The 19,545-nt window shown below is 43.6% G+C and overlaps 1 protein-coding gene across 1 annotated transcript in view; it reads left to right on the forward strand.

Moving 5' to 3' along the window:
* LOC138850973 (glutamate receptor-like) overlaps window positions 1-19,545 on the forward strand; it is a 54,548-nt gene that overhangs the window by 13,409 nt on the left and 21,594 nt on the right. The window contains exon 7 of the mRNA XM_070085675.1: window positions 12,725-12,942. Coding sequence (XP_069941776.1) covers window positions 12,725-12,942 — 218 coding nt within the window. The remainder of the gene's footprint in view (window positions 1-12,724; window positions 12,943-19,545) is intronic.

Raw genomic sequence — 19,545 nt, forward strand, 5'->3', positions numbered from 1 at the left:
TCTGGGACCCTGGGGAGCGAGCACTGGTCTGGGACCATGGGGAGCGAGCACTGGTCTGGGACCCTGGGGAGCGAACACTGGTCTGGGACCGTGGGGAGCGAGCACTGGTCTGGGACCATGGGGAGCGAGCACTGGTCTGGGACCCTGGGGAGCGAACACTGGTCTGGGACCCTGGGAAGCAAACACTGGTCTGGGACCCTGGGGAGCGAACACTGGTCAGGGACCCTGGGGAGCGAACACTGATCTGGGACCCTGGGAAGCAAACACTAGTCTTGGACCCTGGGAAGCAAGAACTGGTCTGGGACCCTGGGGAGCGAACACTGATCTGGGACCCTGGGGAGCGAACACTGGTCTGGGACCCTGGGGAGCGAACACTGGTCTGGGACCCTGGGAAGCAAACACTAGTCTTGGACCCTGGGAAGCAAACACTGGTCTGGGACCCTGGGGAGCGAACACTGGTCTGGGACCCTGGGGAGCGAACACTGGTCTGGGACCCTGGGAAGCAAACACTAGTCTTGGACCCTGGGAAGCAAACACTGGTCTTGGACCCTGGGGAGCGAACACTGGTCTGGGACCCTGGGGAGCGAACACTGGTCTGGGACCCTGGGAAGCGAACACTGGTCTGGGACCCTGGGGAGCGAACACTGGTCTGGGACCCTGGGGAGCGAACACTGGTCTGGGACCCTGGGAAGCGAACACTGGTCTGGGACCCTGGGAAGCGAACACTGGTCTGGGACCCTGGGAAGCAAACACTAGTCTTGGACCCTGGGAAGCAAACACTGGTCTGGGACCCTGGGGAGCGAACACTGGTCTGGGACCCTGGGGAGCGAACACTGGTCTGGGACCCTGGGAAGCGAACACTGGTCTGGGACCCTGGGGAGCGAACGCTGGTCTGGAACCCTGGGAAGCAAACACTAGTCTTGGACCCTGGGAAGCAAACACTAGTCTTGGACCCTGGGAAGCAAACACTTGTCTGGGACCCAGGGGAGCGAACACTGGTGTGGGACCCTGGGGAGCGAACACTGGTCTGGGACCCTGGGAAGCGAGCATTGGTCTGGGACCCTGGGAAGCGAGCACTGGTCTGGGACCCTGGGAAGCGAACACTGGTCTGGGACCCTGGGGAGCGAGCACTGGTCTGGGATCCTGGGAAGCAAACACTAGTCTTGGACCCTGGGAAGCAAACACTGGTCTGGGACCCTGGGGAGCGAACACTGGTCTGGGACCCTGGGGAGCGAACACTGGTCTTGGACCCTGGGAAGCGAACACTGGTCTGGGACCCTGGCAAGCAAACACTGGTCTGGGACCCTGGGGAGCGAACACTGGTCTGGGGAAACACATTGGTTTAAATTACACAAAATTTTTAATAAACCCAAGTTTGATCTTCATGGAAGGTCAAATAAATTCTTCTTTAGAAAAAACAAACATATATTATGACAGAGAGTATATACATCACAAAACCTCTTTAAACACAGTGTATGGCAGAAAGAAAATTAACTTGAGCAGTGACCCCAGACAGACAGCATCTTCCCACCCCGCTGAAAAACACACTATCACTTCTGTTCTCTCCACAGTTTACACAGGTTACACTGTAGCATCGGAACCAGAGGCAGAGACAGGATGTTCCAGAGAGGGAACACAGAAACAAGGAGTCACAATTGGAAGCTGAAGACTCAGACGAGTCACAGGGATGTTAGGAAGTACTTCATCTGTCATAGAGATGTCAGGAAGTGGAATAGCCTAGCAAGTGATGTAGTGGAGGAAGGAACCATACATAGCTTTGAGACGAGGTATGACAAAGCTCAGGAAGCAGAGAGAGAGAGAGAGAGGACCTAGTAACGATCAGTGAAGAGGCGGGGCCAGGATATGAGTCTCGATCCCTGCAACCACAGTTAGGTGAGTGCAATTAGGTGAGTACCAGGCACCTCTTTGGGCCTACATGAGCATAATATACAAATTATTCCCCAAGCATCACCACAAAATGTACACATAGTTACTTATCTTTTAACTCGTTGCCATCTTCCACACATTCGTTTCCTGACACCATGACGTCACTCATGAAATTTGCCTACAAAGCTTGGACATAATTTAAAAATTTATCAATCACTTTTTCCGCACTATAAACACCATATTTTATGTTTCAATTTTAAGAAAAAAACATTACAACAAGGTATAATACCCATTCGTCCCCAGTCAGATGCGGATAACAAAAGAAAAACAGGAAAATTAACTTAAATTCCGGGGAAACAAAAATAAACATCCCCAAAGACAAATAAAATGCAACAGAACAACACTTACTAATCATTGCCTTATTTGCCATGGGGCACTTTTCTTGTATGAACAGAAAAATCAAAACCATTGTGTATACCCAACATAGCCTGTGGAGAAATTTTCTCCAGGAGGGGGGTATCGGCCCCTTTCAGCCCCTTTCAGCCCTTTCAGCCCTGAGGGGCCCAGCCCTCTCAGAAGGGGCAAGTGTCTTGTTTACTGCTACAGTGAGTAATTGATCCCAGATGCAGTACCAGTATGCAACGTATGGTCAAGCGACCGCCGCTCCATGCGGTCCAGTGTTGCAAAGTGTAGTTTAATAAGAGACAGCCCATCTCTTGCCATAGCAGGACAGTTAAGGAAAATCCTGCTTCCACTTTATTATCATGGTAAAGATAGTGTATATTGTTTTCTATGCTTAAGACAGCAAGAATCAAACATTCTGTTTTGCTTCATGGAGGAAGTGGCAAGGAAGCAAAAGTACTAGGTCAGCTTTTCCTTTGTGCTGGGGGCAGTGACGGCGTGGGGCGTTGTGGCATCTTCAGATTACTTTTGACTCTACTGAGAGTGACACGGGGGACTCCGCAGTTCTTGAGCCGCAAGGAGTTTGTAATCAACCTATAGTCGGCAGTTAGGTGCGGACTTCTGAGTCCACACAAGTAAGTTTGTCAGCCATCAGTGAATGAAATATGCTGACTTATCACCCCCTAGGGGTAAATTATTGTTTACATAATATGATCTATTCCAGCCCGTTGAGAGATGATCATAACAGTAATTCAAGACCTCATCTGCAGGGGCGGCTGTGTAGACGATTTGCTGTCTTTTATCAGCTAAGTATTCCCTATATTTAAATTTATAAATTATATCTTAGTTGGTAAAACCATTTCTCAACATTTTGGTCGTACTCGAACCGGATAAAGGCCACACTGTGGTCCAAATACGTTGTACTACAGTGTACAAATAACCTACGAGCCAAGGTCCTTCGAAAAAAGCTGTAAAACTAGTGTTTTACAATATAAATCAGTATACACGAGTCCCACCAGACTCAATCACAGAGAATGGGCAGCCAAAAGAAAACGGGCTCTCACCCAGCCTTCGCCCAAAGAAAACGGGAGTTGGGTGACTCACCCAACAAGAAAACGGGGGATGGTACCCTGCATCGACTGCTCCGATCTCGAAAATCGCTGACTAAGACAACAACAACCCAACTGATGTTCAGTTTGTCGGAGTGTATATGCAGATAGTGTTTATAATGTTTATAAACAGAAATTAAGAGACAAGATTGTGTTAAAGTTTGTTTCTTATAGATATACCTTTTATATTAAAGGAACTTATATATAAAGTGTAAGCTTTCAAATACATGTTAACAGTGACATTTATATAGGTGTAAGTAATATTCACGTGTGATTTACAGTTATACAGTGACATTTAGGTGTATAGTGAATGAAGTGTATAACGTTATTTACGATTAATCATCGTGGTCAGGCTGACGCAGCAAACGCAAGCCATAAACACCAGCCATATGTACTCTGTACCCTTCATGGTCATTGACCCTGAGGTTAAGCTTAGTGGGTCAGTAGTGTCTGACTCGATTATTGCTGACTTAAGCATAACAAAAACTCAGCTGTTTATAGCAGTACAGTGTTTTTTAAACACTCTAAGTGTGGTGCTAGAATTTTCAGTATACCATTAAAATGGCTTGTTTGAAAACTCAGTTTCAGTCTTTACAGACTAAGATTACACAATTAGAAAATCTAATTTCAGTCTGTATAGGATTAACTCAAGATACAAACATAGATTTTGATGATCTTGAGGTCAAATTTGAATTACTTACACAACGTCTGAAAATAATTAATTCAGACTAAACAGATTATGAAAAGGAATTTCTTGAATTAAACCCATCCGAGGATGAAATTAAAAATGTTTTGGATGCTTTTAGTAATCAACAATTAAGGTGGACAGGAGTACAGGCTATCTGCTGCAAAACTCTGTCACAGAGACCTACTGTAACTAGTGGTCAAACACCTGTTGCACCTGTAACAACAACAAGTGTCCCATTACCAAGCTTACCTACATTGTCATTACCTATTTTCCAAGGTCATAATTATGAAGAATTCATTAGTGGTTTTCAATCCATAGTAAATTCACGAACTGACATAGATGAGATTGCTAAGTTCAATTATCTTAAATGTCTTGTGATGGGAGAACCCTATGAACTGATTAAGTCATTTCCAGTGGTTAAAGGTAATTATTAAATAGCCTTACGTGTCTTAGTAGACAATTACTTTGATGCTGACAAGGTCAGAGTTAGACATGCAGTCTTAATATCAAGTTTGAAGCCACCAAAACATTGTTTTTCAGACTTACAGGCATTTAGAATCACATTAGACAATAGTCTCAGATCTTTAGGTGCTAAATATGACCTAAGACAATGTGATTGGTTTATCAGTGGTATTGTACAAGATAAGCTGTCACCACAAACTATTGAATTATTAAATATTATGTTCAATAAACGCTATTTCACTTGTGAGGAAATTAGCAATGGTTTACAAACAATAGTTTTATGCATGCAAACAACGAGACAAGATGAAAAATCCACAAATCCCGTGGATAGCAAACCTTCAACTCAGTATAAAAAGAGTATACCTACTCTCACTAAACCACAGAATGGGAAATCCCATATAGGCATTTATCAAGCTGTGAATACAACAGACAGTAAACAGACTGTCATACATAAACGTACTCCAAAATGTGTACTTTGTGATGGAACTCATTGGGCACAGTATTGTATTCAATACACAACGTGTTCATCAGCTGAAAAGGTGCATCAAGTGTTTAGGTGAACACAAGGGAGGTAAATGCTCACTGAAGAAGTGTTTTAAATGCAAGGGTATGCATCATACAGCATTATGCCCAAATACTTTTCTGAACAGCAGAAGACTTCCACAGAATCAGGAAGTCAACAAGCAACAGCATTAAATGTGAGAGATAAGTTTAAAGCAACTGCTCTCCCGATAGCTCGAATTGAGTTATTTAATAAATTACACAAAACCAATGTGGTAACACTATTTGATCAAGGCTCACAAAGGTCCTTCATAAGAAGAACAGTGTTACAGAAACTGAATAAACAACCCTTTTCCAAAATACAGTTAGATATAGCTGTTTTTTTCCACAATTCTGGTAAACAGACATATGACCTAACCAGAATCACTGTTGGTCTAGGAAACAGGAAAAAAGACAGTAGAAGCTGCGGTAGTAGATGATTTGCCTACGTCTGTGCAGATCCAGGGATTAAAAGAAACAGTTGCAGCACTGAAAGCAGCTAAGGCCAAGTTAGCCTGTCCTGACATACAGACGGACACAATTAGTCCAATTGATTTAATCATTGGAAGTGATTATTATCACTGTTTTGTGCAAAATATAGTAAGTAAACATGATGTTCACTTGCTGAAAACAGCAGGAAGCCACATGATATGTGGTCCCATTCCCTCTCAAAGTGGGAAAGAAGCTGATATTGATTCAGTGGAAAATGTACTAGTTACGAGAATAACCGCTGATCATGTACCACAGCAAAAATTATCATTACTGGAAGAAATGAATGAACCAGTTGATAAGTTGTGGGATTTAGATGCGATAGGTATTGATGTAAATAAACCAAGCCCACAAGAGTCTCAGACTTATAACCAATATTTGGACACTGTCAAATATAAAGATGGACAGTATTGGGTTAGGTTATGATGGAAATTAAATCCTCCACATCTGTTGAGAAATGGCATTACCGGTTAAGCTTAATTTTAAATTTAAAAATAGGGAACACTTAGCTGATAAAAGACAGCAAATCGTCTACACAGCCGCCCCTGCAGACGGGGTCTTGAATTGTTGTCATGATCATCTCTCAATGGGCTGTAATGAGTTATAATTTGTAAGATTATAAATTATCCCTAGGGGGTGTTACGTCAGCATATTTCATTCACTGATGGCTGACAAACTTACTTGTGTGGACTCAAAAGTGCCCACCTAACTGCCGACTATAGGTTGATTACAAACTCCTTGCGACTCAAGAACTGTGCAGTCCCCCGTACTACAAGAAATTCGTAACCTACCTTGCTCTTGTAGCGTGAGCTATGGTGTTCTTCACACCTTCGACAGATATCGGTGACTTGATAGAAGCTGAAGTATCCTTGGATGTCCACGTCTTCCATAGTCTAGGAATATGCACACTGGTACACTATGTTCCACAAGATTTGTCTTTATTGTTCACAATCTTATCACTAAAGAAGTTGATCACACTTCTCTTAAGTGTTTATTGTGTTTTATGAGACACTTTGTTCACACTAACGCACAGATCGTTCTCTGTTGGTTTTCCTGGCGTCAATGTTACTCTCAGTAGAGTCAAAAGTAATCTGAAGACACCACAGCACCACACGCTGTCACTGCCCCTAGCACAAAGGAAAAGCTGACCTAGTACTTTTACTTCCTTGCCACTTCCTCCATGAAGCAAAACAGAATGTTTGATTCTTGCTGTCTTAAGCATAGACAACAATATACACTATCTTTACCATGATAATAAAGAGGGAGCAGGATTTTCCTTAATTATCCTGCTAAGGTAAGAGATGGACTATCCCTTATTAAACTACACTTGGCAACACTGGACCGGACAGAGTGGCGGTCGCTTGACCATACGTTGCATACTCGTGCTGCATCTGGGATCAATTACTCACTGTAGCAGTAAACAAGACGGTTGCCTCTTCTGAGAGGGCTGGGCCCCTCAGGGCTGAAAGGGCTGAGAGGGGCTGAAGGGGGCTGATACCCCCCTCCTGGAGAAAATTTCTCCACACTGGAGGGCGGCGGAGGTTCGCTGCAGGTGAACTATTCATCACTTAACATTAATTTGATTTTCTCACTCGCCACCACTGCTGCTTGTCTTTTCTGAACAGCTTTAGTCTGTGTGGTTTCTGGAGAATCACTAATTTTGTTTTCAACACTGTAATTCTAACGGTACTAGTTTATTTATTGTCCGCTTATTAATCGGCTACACAGCCGCCCCTGCAGACGGGGTCTTGAATTGTTGTCATGATCATCTCTCAACGGGCTGTAATGAGTTATAATTTGTAAGATTATAAATTACCCCTAGGGGGTGTTATGTCAGCATATTTCATTCACTGATGGCTGACAAACTTACTTGTGTGGACTCAATAGTCTGCACCTAACTCCTGACTATAGGTTGATTACAAACTCCTTGCGACTCAAGAACTGCGCAGTCCCGCGTACTACAAGAAATTCGTAACCTACCTTGCTCTTGTAGCGTGAGCTATGGTGTTCTTCACACCTTCGACAGGTATCGGTGACTTGATAGAAGCTGAAGTGTCCTTGGATGTCCACGTCTTCCATAGTCTAGGAATACGCACACTGGTACACTATTTTCCACAAGATTTGTCTTTATTGTTCACAGTCTTATCACTAAAGAAGCTGATCACACTTCTCTTAAGTGTTTATTGTGTTTTATGAGACACTTTGTTCACACTACGCACAGATCGTTCTTCGTTGGTTTTCCTGGCGTCAGTGTCACTCTCAGTAGAGTCAAAAGTAATCTGAAGACGCCACAGCACCCCACGCCGTTTCTCCCCTAGCACAAAGGAAAAGCTGACCTAGTACTTTTACTTCCTTGACACTTCCTCCATGAAGCAAAGCAGAATGTTTGATTCTTGCTGTCTTAAGCATAGACAACAATATACACTTTACCATGATAATAAAGCAGGAGCTGGATTTTCCTTAATTATCCTGCTAAGGTAAGAGATAGACTGTCCCTTATTAAGCTACACTTGGCAACACTGGACCGCACGGAGCGGCGGTCGCTTGACCATACGTTGCATACTGGTACTGCATCTGGGATCAATTACTCACTGTAGCAGTAAACAAGATGCTTTCCTCTTCTGAGAGGGCTGGGCCCCTTAGGGCTGAAAGGGGCTGAAGGGGGCTGATACCCCCCTACTGGTGAAAATTTCTCCACAACATCTGCCTAGCAATTATCGCATGGCTTTCGGACAAATGAAAGCAGAAATACATGAGCTCAGGAAGAATCCAGAGCTACTGACTGTCTATGATAATATCATACAAGAACAGTTGGGCAATAAATTCGTTGAGGAAGTAGTCGAAGGTAAGTTGAAGACAGAAGCTCATTATCTCCCGCACCATGGATTCAGAAAAGATTCTGAAACCACTCCACTACGTGTTGTATATAATTGCAGCGCACGTGCAAATAAAGATGTAGCAAGTCTTAATGATTGTCTGATGACCGGACCCTCACTAACTGAGAAGCTTGGAGACGTGCTTATGAAATTTCGCACAAACCCATATGCCTACACGGCTGATATTTCCAAAGCTTTCTTAAGAGTTGGACTACAAGAAATAGATAGAGATTATACTCGATTTTTGTGGCCTGAAAATCCACATGATCCTCAAAGTCCTGTGAAAACTTATCGTTTCAAATCAGTATAATTTGGTGCAACATCCTCTCCATTCTTACTAGAAGCTACTCTGAATACTCATTTGAAGAAATCTGAAAGTCCCTTCAAAGAAATCTTTAAGAAAAGTTTCTATGTGGACAATCTTCAAGGTACTGTGAATAAAGAGGAGGATTTGAAACCCTTATACAGAGAAGCTAACAAGGAGATGAAAGAAGCAAATGTGCCTCTAAGGATGTGGAATACAAATTCAAAGCAATTAAGGAAACTTATCAAATAAGATTTCGCTGAAACTGAAATTCCTGATTGCAACAATATGCTGGGACTAAATTGGAACACACAGGAAGATACTTTGAGTCTCAAAAAAATAAATAATAAATCATGCAGTACACTCACTAAACGTAGTTTACTGTCAGAGGTATCACAATGTTTTGATCCTCTAGGTCTCGTCTCACCAATTACCATAAAAGGTAAAATACTTATGCATGCTGCATGGAAGCTCAAAATTGGATGGGATGAGAACTTGCCTCTAGAAATGAGTCAAGCATGGGATGAAATATCCGGGGAGTTTAAGCAACTTCGTCAAATTAAATTTCCCAGACTTAGGTCAAGAGGGAAACAATTACGCATTACATGTGTTCTGTGATGCGTCAACCAGAGGTTATGGCGCTGTAGCTTACATGAGTAATGCTGAAGGAAGTACACTAATTACTTCAAAGGCCTGGGTAGCACCCTTGAAGGTCAGAACAGTACCACAATTGGAACTGACAGCACTCTATGTAGGTACAAAATTAGCTGTCTATCTCAACAAAGTACTTGATCATCTCACTATTAAAAAAACCGTGATCTGGAGTGATAATGAAGCAGTTCTCCAGTGGTTAAGAAATAATAAGAGTAAGTTGGTCTATGTACAGAACAGAGTAGCAGAAATAAAAGAGATGCAGGGAGATTATCTCTTTCTCCACGTCTCTACCCAAGAGAATCCAGCTGACATGTTGTCACGTGGTGTCCCACTCAAGAAATTTGTGGATAATAAATTATGGCTTCACGGACCGAACTGGCTCTCTAATGAAAATAACTGGCCTCAGCAAATGGCTCACATTATGCCTGAAGAAATAGTCTGCTTGAACACAGCAGAAATAAGTTGTGTAAATACTGCAGACACAACAGAAATAGTCATTGATGGATCTAAATACTCATCTTAAGAGTTACAGCTCTTGTCCATAAATTCATTAAAGGAATAAAACCTGATTATGAATATCTTGAACCCATTAAATACTGGGTGAAACTAATACAGAAAGATGTTTTCTCTACAGAATATAAATTTCTAGAAACACAAGATAAATCCCCAAAGAAACCTGTTATGATTAATTCTTTAGGACTTTATCTCGACTCAGAAAAGATTATAAGATGTCGAGGAAGAATCCATAATTCTTCACTACCTGAAGAAGCCATACATCCAATATTGATCCCCAAGAATCATTGGTTAACAAAACTGATTGTGCAAAACGCCCACAGTAACGTGTTACATGGTGGGGTAGCTGACACACTTTGTCATATACGACAATCTTACTGGATACCTCAAGGTCGACGAAGTGTGAAAAAACAAATAAAGGATTGTATTACTTGTCGTCACTACGATATGCGAGTATGTCAGTATCCAGGTCCACCTCCATATCCCTCTGAAAGAGTTGTCATATCACTCCATTTGAGGTGACAGGTGTAGATTACACTGGACCAATAATTTTAACCAAAACAGTTGACAAAGTTCCCATCAAGGTGTACATCTGTTTGTTCACTTGTGATAAAACTAGAGCAGTACATCTAGAAGTAGCCACTGACATGTCTGCTGAAACCTTTATCAAATTATTCAGAAGGTTTGCAGCCTGAAGGGCATGTCCCAGACTGATGATTTCAGATAATGCAACGAACTTCGTTGCTGGTGCTGCTTATATAAGCAAGATCTTTGATCAACCAGAAGTACAACAGATGCCGAATCAACGCAGTTGTCGTTGGAAATACATTCCTCCTAAATCTCCATGGCACGGCGGATTTTATGAAAGAATGATCGGCGTTGTAAAACGTTGTTTAAGGAAGACTCTTCATCGTCAAAGAATCGACTTAGAAGAATTCCGTACAGTTGTGACTGAAATAGAAAATAGAGTCAACAACAGACCTCTAACTTATGTTACCGATGATCAGGACAATTTAGAAGTGTTAAGTCCATCTCATTTACTCCATGGCAGAAGGCTCGAACCTGTTCCTCCCATGAATGATAAAGAAATCATAGAGGATCCTACTTATTTCGAACCTGAGCAACTCAGACGTAAATTCAAACACCTTAATAAAGTGATTGAACGTTGGGAGAAAATTTGGCGAGAAGACTATCTCACCTTATTGAGAGAACACTTCTATGGAGCTAGTGTTCCTGAAAATCATAAGTCCTTAAGACCTGGTGACATAGTGATTATTGACAATGATGGTCCGAGGTCCCAATGGCCACTTGGAAAAATTGTGACCATATATCCTGATGCAAATGGAATCATCAGGACAGTTGATGTTTTGAGCAAAGGTGTAGTGAATAAGCGGACAATAAATAAACTAGTACCATTAGAATTACACAGTGTTGAAAACAAAATTAGTGATTCTCCAGAAACCACACAGACTAAAGCTGTTGAGAAAAGACAAGCAGCAGTGGTGGCGAGTGAGAAAATTAAATTAATGTTAAGTGATGAATAGTTCATCTGCAGGGAACCTCCGCCGCCCCCCAGTGTGGAGAAATTTTCTCCAGGAGGGGGTATCAGCCCCCTTCAGCCCCTCTCAGCCCTTTCAGCCCTGAGGGGCCCAGCCCTCTCAGAAGGGGCAAGCGTCTTGTTTACTGCTACAGTGAGTAATTGATCCCAGATGCAGTACCAGTATGCAATGTATGGTCAAGCGACCGCTGCTCCATGCGGTCCAGTGTTGCAAAGTGTAGTTTAATAAGAGACAGCCCATCTCTTGCCATAGCAGGACAGTTAAGGAAAATCCTGCTTCCACTTTATTATCATGGTAAAGATAGTGTATATTGTTTTCTATGCTTAAGACAGCAAGAATCAAACATTCTGTTTTGCTTCATGGAGGAAGTGGCAAGGAAGCAAAAGTACTAGGTCAGCTTTTCCTTTGTGCTGGGGGCAGTGACGGCGTGGGGCATTGTGGCTTCTTCAGATTACTTTTGACTCTACTGAGAGTGACACTGACGCCAGGATAACCAACAAAGAACGATCTGTGCGTTAGTGTGAACAAAGTGTCTCATAAAACACAATAAACACTTAAGAGAAGTGTGATCAGCTTCTTTAGTGATAAGATTGTGAACAATAAAGACAAATCTTGTGGAACATAGTGTACCAGTGTGCGTATTCCTAGACTATGGAAGACGTGGACATCCAAGAACACTTCAGCTTCTATCAAGTCACCGATATCTGTCGAAGGTGTGAAGAACACCATAGCTCACGCTACAAGAGCAAGGTAGGTTACGAATTTCTTGTAGTACTGGGGACTGCGCAGTTCTTGAGTCGCAAGGAGCTTGTAATCAACCTATAGTCGGCAGTTAGGTGCGGACTTTTGAGTCCACACAAGTAAGTTTGTCAGCCATCAGTGAATGAAATATGCTGACATAACACCCCCTAGTAAATTATTGTTTATATAATATGATCTATTCCAGCCCGTTGAGAGATGATCATAACAGTAATTCAAGACCTCGTCTGCAGGGGCGGCTGTGTAGACGATTTGCTGTTTTTTATCAGCTAAGTGTTCCCTATATTTAAATTTATAAATTATATCTTAGTTGGTAAAACCTTTGCTCAACATAGCCGCTGTCATCTCAGTATGAGCATTACTAATCTGCAATAGGCAAGGCAACAGTCATGTTTTATAGCACTACAATAATACGTAATATGTTAAGGAAAACAGTAATAACTGCTGAAACTACTGCATAATAAATATATTAATGTGTTCAGACTGCTTGGTGTCGGGCAGCTGGTGGTGGAAGCGTCTGCTGTTTCTCTTGTGGATGATGATGATAGCACAAGTGCTGATCAAGAGTTACTCAGGGAACCTCATGTCCAGTCTGGCTGTTAGGTACATCAGCCAGCCCTACCAGACTCTCCGCGACCTGTTGGACGATACTTCTGCAACAATGATGTGGCAGGACTCCATGTTTGAGCCATTCTCAAATGTATGATATGGTTTTAATAGATGCATTGTACGTTTAACTGTTGTATTGTCTATTATATGTATTAGCAAGAGTTCATGTTATTTAATTGTTTGATTCATTATATCGTATTTATTAACAATACTGATTAATTTGTACTTTCATACCCACCTCTCTCTCTCTCTCTCTCTCTCTCTCTCTCTCTCTCTTCTCTTCTCTTCTCTACTAGAAAGAGTACATGTGACTGATTCTGGGCAAAAGATGGGATCAGTGATGTTTTACTGAGGTATATAATCAGGACACGAACTCTCGAGGAAACCTTAGTAATCATCTTATCATCCCCCAAACAGTCAGTGAGGGTTACTTCCCTGAGTTACTACACACATACCTAAGCAGTAATAAAACGAGTTCATAGCAAAGAAATATTGATATCAACCTTTGAATGGGGTAGACGACCAAGTTAAAATTAAAATGAGGTCTAACCTTTTTTTTTTTTCTTTTTTTTTTGAGTCTCAGCAAAGAGCTGAGGTAAATGAGTTAATGATTTGAGTATTATGAAGAGAGGAAAGCTTACAATACTGTAATCCTTAATATTCGGCCCCAAAATGACTGTGAAGGTTTTTTCCAGACACACACACACACACACACACACACACACACACACACACACACACACACACACACACACACACACACACACACACACACACACACAGACCGCAGACAGAGTATAGGCTAGGTGGACAAAGACTACAGACCTCACTCAGGGAGAAAGACCTTGGGGTGACCATAACACCGAGCACATCACCGGAGGCACACATCAACCAAATAACCGCTGCAGCATACGGGCGCCTGGCAAATCTGAGAATAGCGTTCCGATACCTTAATAAGGAATCGTTCAAGACACTGTACACTGTGTATGTTAGGCCCATACTGGAGTATGCAGCACCAGTCTGGAACCCACACCTGGTCAAGCACGTCAAGAAGTTAGAGAAAGTACAAAGGTTTGCAACAAGGCTAGTCCCAGAGTTCAAGGGAATGTCGTACGAGGAAAGGTTAAGGGAAATCGGACTGACGACACTGGAGGACAGAAGGGTCAGGGGAGACATGATAACGACATACAAGATACTGTGGGGAATAGACAAGGTGGACAGAGATAGGATGTTCCAGAGAGGGGACACAGTGACAAGGGGTCACAACTGGAAGCTGAAGACTCAGACGAGTCACAGGGACGTTAGGAAGTATTTCTTCAGTCATAGAGTTGTCAGCAAGTGGAATAGCCTAGCAAGTGAAGTAGTGGAGGCAGGAACCATACATAGTTTTAAGAAGAGGTATGACAAAGCTCAGGAAGCAGAGAGAGAGAGGATTCAGTAGCGATCAGTGAAGATGCGGGGCCAGGAGCTGAGTCTCGACCCCTGCAACCACAATTAGGTGAGTACAATTAGGTGAGTACACACGAACACACACACACACTAGGAAGCTAGGAAGTCTAGCTATGAAGTCTAGCTAGGAAGTCTTCTGTCAATTTGAGCAAGGAATATGATAATAACCAGCAGTAATTGATACTTAAATCCAGAAAAGGCAGTAAGTGGAGAGAGTAGCAATACTAGGAAAGACAGAAATAAATGGTATAAAATACCGACACAATGGCAATATAAACACAAATGCAGTATAATGTGATCCTTTATTGACTACGTTTCGCCCACACAGTGGGCTTTTTCAAGTCACAAACAGAACTACCTGGGGTGGAAGGAACGCGAGTATTTATAGTCCGGCTGAGGTCAGGTGAAGAATGCTGCATCTGATGATGTACCGAGTTGGGTTGTAGAGTCTAAAAACTTGGGTAGCTTGGAAAGGAGACTGGACAAGTTTGTGAGCAGACCTTCTACAGTGTTCTTATGTGGGATAGCGATGAAGGAGTTTCTTGGCAAGTGGTTCAGCTATGTTATAGAAGCCACTATTCTGGTTGAAGTTGTCGGATATAGAAATAAGTGATGATTCCAGGATTCTTCGGTATTGAGTGTTGTCTTCTGTGGCGGGAAGAGATACATAGTCCTTCCCACCAACTCCATTGCCAAACATGTTTCCAACATCTTTGCCAAAACATCATTCCAAGTATCTACCTCCACAACCACGACCATCAAGGACATCACCAGTAGTAGGCAGGACAAGCCTCCATCCTCTGCAGGGGTATACATAATCCCTTGTAATGACTGCAACAAGTTATACGTGGGCGAAATATCAAGGGACCTCCAAACACGTATTTCAGAACACCAATACGCAAGCAGGTCTGACGACACAAGGAATGCCTGCGTACAACACCGTAATTCACACAACCACTTGATAAACTACAGAAACTCAAGACTTATCGCCACAGAAGACAACACTCAATACCGAAGAATCCTGGAATCATCACTTATTTCTATATCCGACAACTTCAACCAGAATAGTGGCTTCTATAACATAGCTGAACCACTTGCCAAGAAACTCCTTCATCGCTATCCCACATAAGAACACTGTAGAAGGTCTGCTCACAAACTTGTCCAGTCTCCTTTCCAAGCTACCCAAGTTTTTAGACTCTACAACCCAACTCGGTACATCATCAGATGCAGCATTCTTCACCTGACCTCAGCCGGACTATAAATACTCGCGTTCCTTCCACCCCAGGTAGTTCTGTTTGTGACTTGAAAAAGCCCACTGTGTGGGCGAAACGTAGTCAATAAAGGATCACATTATACTGCATTTGTGTTTATATTGCCACTAGGAAAGACAGCTGGGACTAAATTTGAGCCTACACGACAGAGATGTATAACGGATCTTTCAACCACAACAACCCCTCCCCTACTCCCCCTAACAATCTCTCCCTCACACATACACACAAGGGTAGACACTCATAGAAGCTTCAGACCCTAGTAGCAATTTCCGCTTTTTATAACTCAGAATTACTGGCATGTATTAGCAGTATCTCCCCTTCACACCTCCCCCAAACACACGAACACACACATATACACACACACACACACACACACACACACACACACACACACACACACACACACACACACACACACACACACACACACACACACACACACACACACACACACACACACACACACACACACACACACACACACACACACACACACACACACACACACACACACACACACAGGACCCTGTACACCGTGTACGTTAGGCCCATATTGGAGTATACGGCACCAATTTGGAACCCACACCTAGCCAACACGTACAGAAACTAGAGAAAGTGCAAAGGTTTGCAACAAGATTACTCCCAGAGCTAAGAGGTATGTCCTACGAGGAGAGGTTAAGGGAAATCAACCTGACGACACTGGAGGACAGGAGAGATATGGGGGACATGATAACGACATACAAAATACTGAGAGGAATTGACAAGGTGGACAAAGACAGGATGTTCCAGAGATTGGACACAGTAACAAGGGGACACAATTGGAAGTTGAAGACACAGATGAATCACAGGGATGTTAGGAAGTATTTCTTCAGCCACTGAGTAGTCAGTAAGTGGAATAGTTTGGGAAGCGATGTAGTGGAGGCAGGATCCATACATAGCTTTAAGCAGAGGTATGATAAAGCTCACGGTTCAGGGAGAGTGACCTAGTAGCGATCAGTGAAGAGGCGGGGCCAGGAGCTCGGACTCGACCCCCGCAACCTCAACTAGGTGAGCAACTAGGTGGGTACACACATACATACACACCCAATGCGGTCACTCTACTCTCATCCTACTCTTCCCCTCTCCCCACATCCCCTCCCCTTCTAATCCCATCACACACACACAAATCGGTTTCTAGGGGTCACTCTACCCTCATAGACGAGACAGGAGAAAGGGATTACATAGTAGGTACACTTCAGTCTTGGGAGCACAAGGTGGTCATTGCAGTGATGTATAATCCACCAGAACTGCAGGAGGCCAAGAGAGGAATATGAAGAGAGCAACAGAGCAATGGTGGACGCACTTGCTGAGGTGGCAAGAAGACCTCACTTCGGCAGAGCAAAGTTGCTGGTTATGGGTGATTTCAACCACAGGGAGATTGACTGGGAAAACCTGGAGCCACATGGGGGTCCCGATACATGGAGAGCCAAGATGTTGGATGTGATGCTGGAAAAACCTCATGCACCAACATGTTAAGGACACTACCAGAGTGAGAGGGGAGGATGAACCAGCAAGATTGGACCTTGTGTTCACCCTGGGCAATTCAGACATTGAGGACATCACATATGAGAGTCCCCTAGGAGCTAGTGAACACGTGGTTCTGTGCTTTGAATACATAGTAGAGTTGCAAGTGGAGAGAGTAACAGGAGGTGAAAGGAAAAAGCCAGACTATAAAAGAGGGAGTACATAGGTTTGAGGAACTTCCTGCAGGAGGTTCTGTGGGACAGAGAACTGGCAGGAAAGCCAGTAAATGAAATGATGGAATATGTAACAGCAAAATGCAAGGAGGCAGTGAAAAGGTTTATTCCCAAGGGCAACAGAAACAATGGGAGAACCAGAACGAGCCCCTGGTTTACCCGACGGTGTAAGGAGGCAAAAACAAAGTGCGATAGAGAATGGAAAAAGTACAGAAGGCAGAGAACACATGAAAATAGGGAGATTAGTCGCAGAGCCAGGAACGAGTATGCACAGGTAAGGAGGGATGCTCAACAGCAGTATGAAAATAACATAGCATCGAAAGTCAAGACTGACCCAAAACTGTTGTATAGCCACATCAGGAGGAAGACAACAGTTAAAGACCAGGTGATGAGACTGAGGACAGAAGGTGGAGAACTCACTAGAAATGATCAGGAGGTATGTGAGGAGCTAAACAGGAGATTTAAGGAAGTTTTTACAGTAGAGACAGGAAGGGCTCTTGGAAGACAGCACAGAAGGGAACATCAAGAGGGAATATACCAACAAGTTTAGGATGACATACGAACAACCGAGGAGGAGGTGCAGAAGCTGCTAAGTGACCTTTATACCTCAAAGGCGATGGGACCAGACAACATCTCCCCATGGGTCCTTAGTGAAGGAGCAGAGATGTTGTGCGTGCCCCTAACCACAATCTTCAACACATCCCTTGTAACTGGGCAACTACCTGAGAAATGGAAGACAGCCAATGTAGTCCCCATATTTAAGAAAGGAAACAGAAACGAGGCACTAAACTACAGACCTGTGTCTCTGACTTGTATAGTATGCAAAGTCATGGAGAAGATTATCAGGAGAGTGGTGGAACACCTGGAACAGAACAAGATTATGAATGAAAACCAGCATGGGTTCATGGAAGGCAAATCCTGTGTCACAAACCTTCTGGAGTTTTAGGACAAGGTAACAGAAGTAAGACACGAGAGAGAGGAATGAGTTGATTGCATTTTCCTGGACTGCAGGAAGGCCTTTGACACAGTTCCTCACAAGAGATTAGTGCAGAAGCTGGAGGATCAGGCACATATAACAGGGAGGGCACTGCAATGGATCAGGGAATAAATGGCAGAGAGGCAACAACGAGTCATGGTAAGTGAAGAGGTATCACAGTGGGCGCTTGTGACGAGTGGGGTCCCACAGGGGTCAGTTCTAGGACCAGTGCTATTTTTGATATATGCAAACAACATGCTGGAAGGAATAGACTCAGAAGTGTCCCTATTCGCAGATGATGTGAAGCTGATGAGAAGAATTAAATCGGATGAGGATGAGGCAGGACTGCAAAGAGACCTGGACAGGCTGGACACGTGGTCCTGAAACTGGCTTCTCGAATTCAACCCTGCCAAATGCAAAGTCATGAAGATTGGGGAGGGGCAAAGAAGACCGCAGATAGAGTATAGGCTAGGTGGACAAAGACTACAGGCCTCACTCAGGGAGAAAGATCTTGGGGTGACCATAACACCGAGCACATCACCGGAGGCGCACATCAACCAAATAATTGCTGCAGCATACGGGCACCTGGCAAACCCGAGAATAGCGTTCCGATACCTTTATAAGGAATCGTTCAAGACACTGAACACTGTGTATGTTAGGTCCATATTGGAGTATGCAGCACCAGTCTGGAACCCACACTTGGTCAAGCACGTCAAGAAGTTAGAGAAAGTACAAAGGTTTGCAACAAGGCTAGTTCCAGAGCTCAGGGGAATGTCGTACGAGGAAAGGTTGAGGGAAATCGGACTGACGACACTGGAGGACAGAAGGGTCATGGGAGACATGATAACGACATACAAGATACTGCGGGGAATAGACAAGGTGGACAGAGACAGGATGTTCCAGAGAGGGGACACAGAAACAAGGGGTCACAATTGGAAGCTGAAGACTCAGATGAGTCACACGGATGTTAGGAAGTATTTCTTCAGTCATAGAGTCGTCAGGAAGTGGAATAGCCTAGCAAGTGAAGCAGCAGAGGCAGGAACCATACATAGTTTTAAGAAGAGGTATGAGAAAGCTCAGGAGGCAGAGAGAGAGAGGACCTAGTAGCGATCAGTGAAGAGGCGGGGCGAGGAGCTGAGTCTCGACCCCTGCAACCACAATTAGGTGAGCACACACACACACACACACACACACACACACACACACACACACACACACACACACACACACACACACACACACACACACCCACACACACACAC

The sequence above is a fragment of the Cherax quadricarinatus genome, chromosome 16 (genome assembly GCF_038502225.1).
Source record: "Cherax quadricarinatus isolate ZL_2023a chromosome 16, ASM3850222v1, whole genome shotgun sequence".
In the NCBI taxonomy this organism is placed as follows: Eukaryota; Metazoa; Arthropoda; class Malacostraca; order Decapoda; family Parastacidae; genus Cherax; species Cherax quadricarinatus.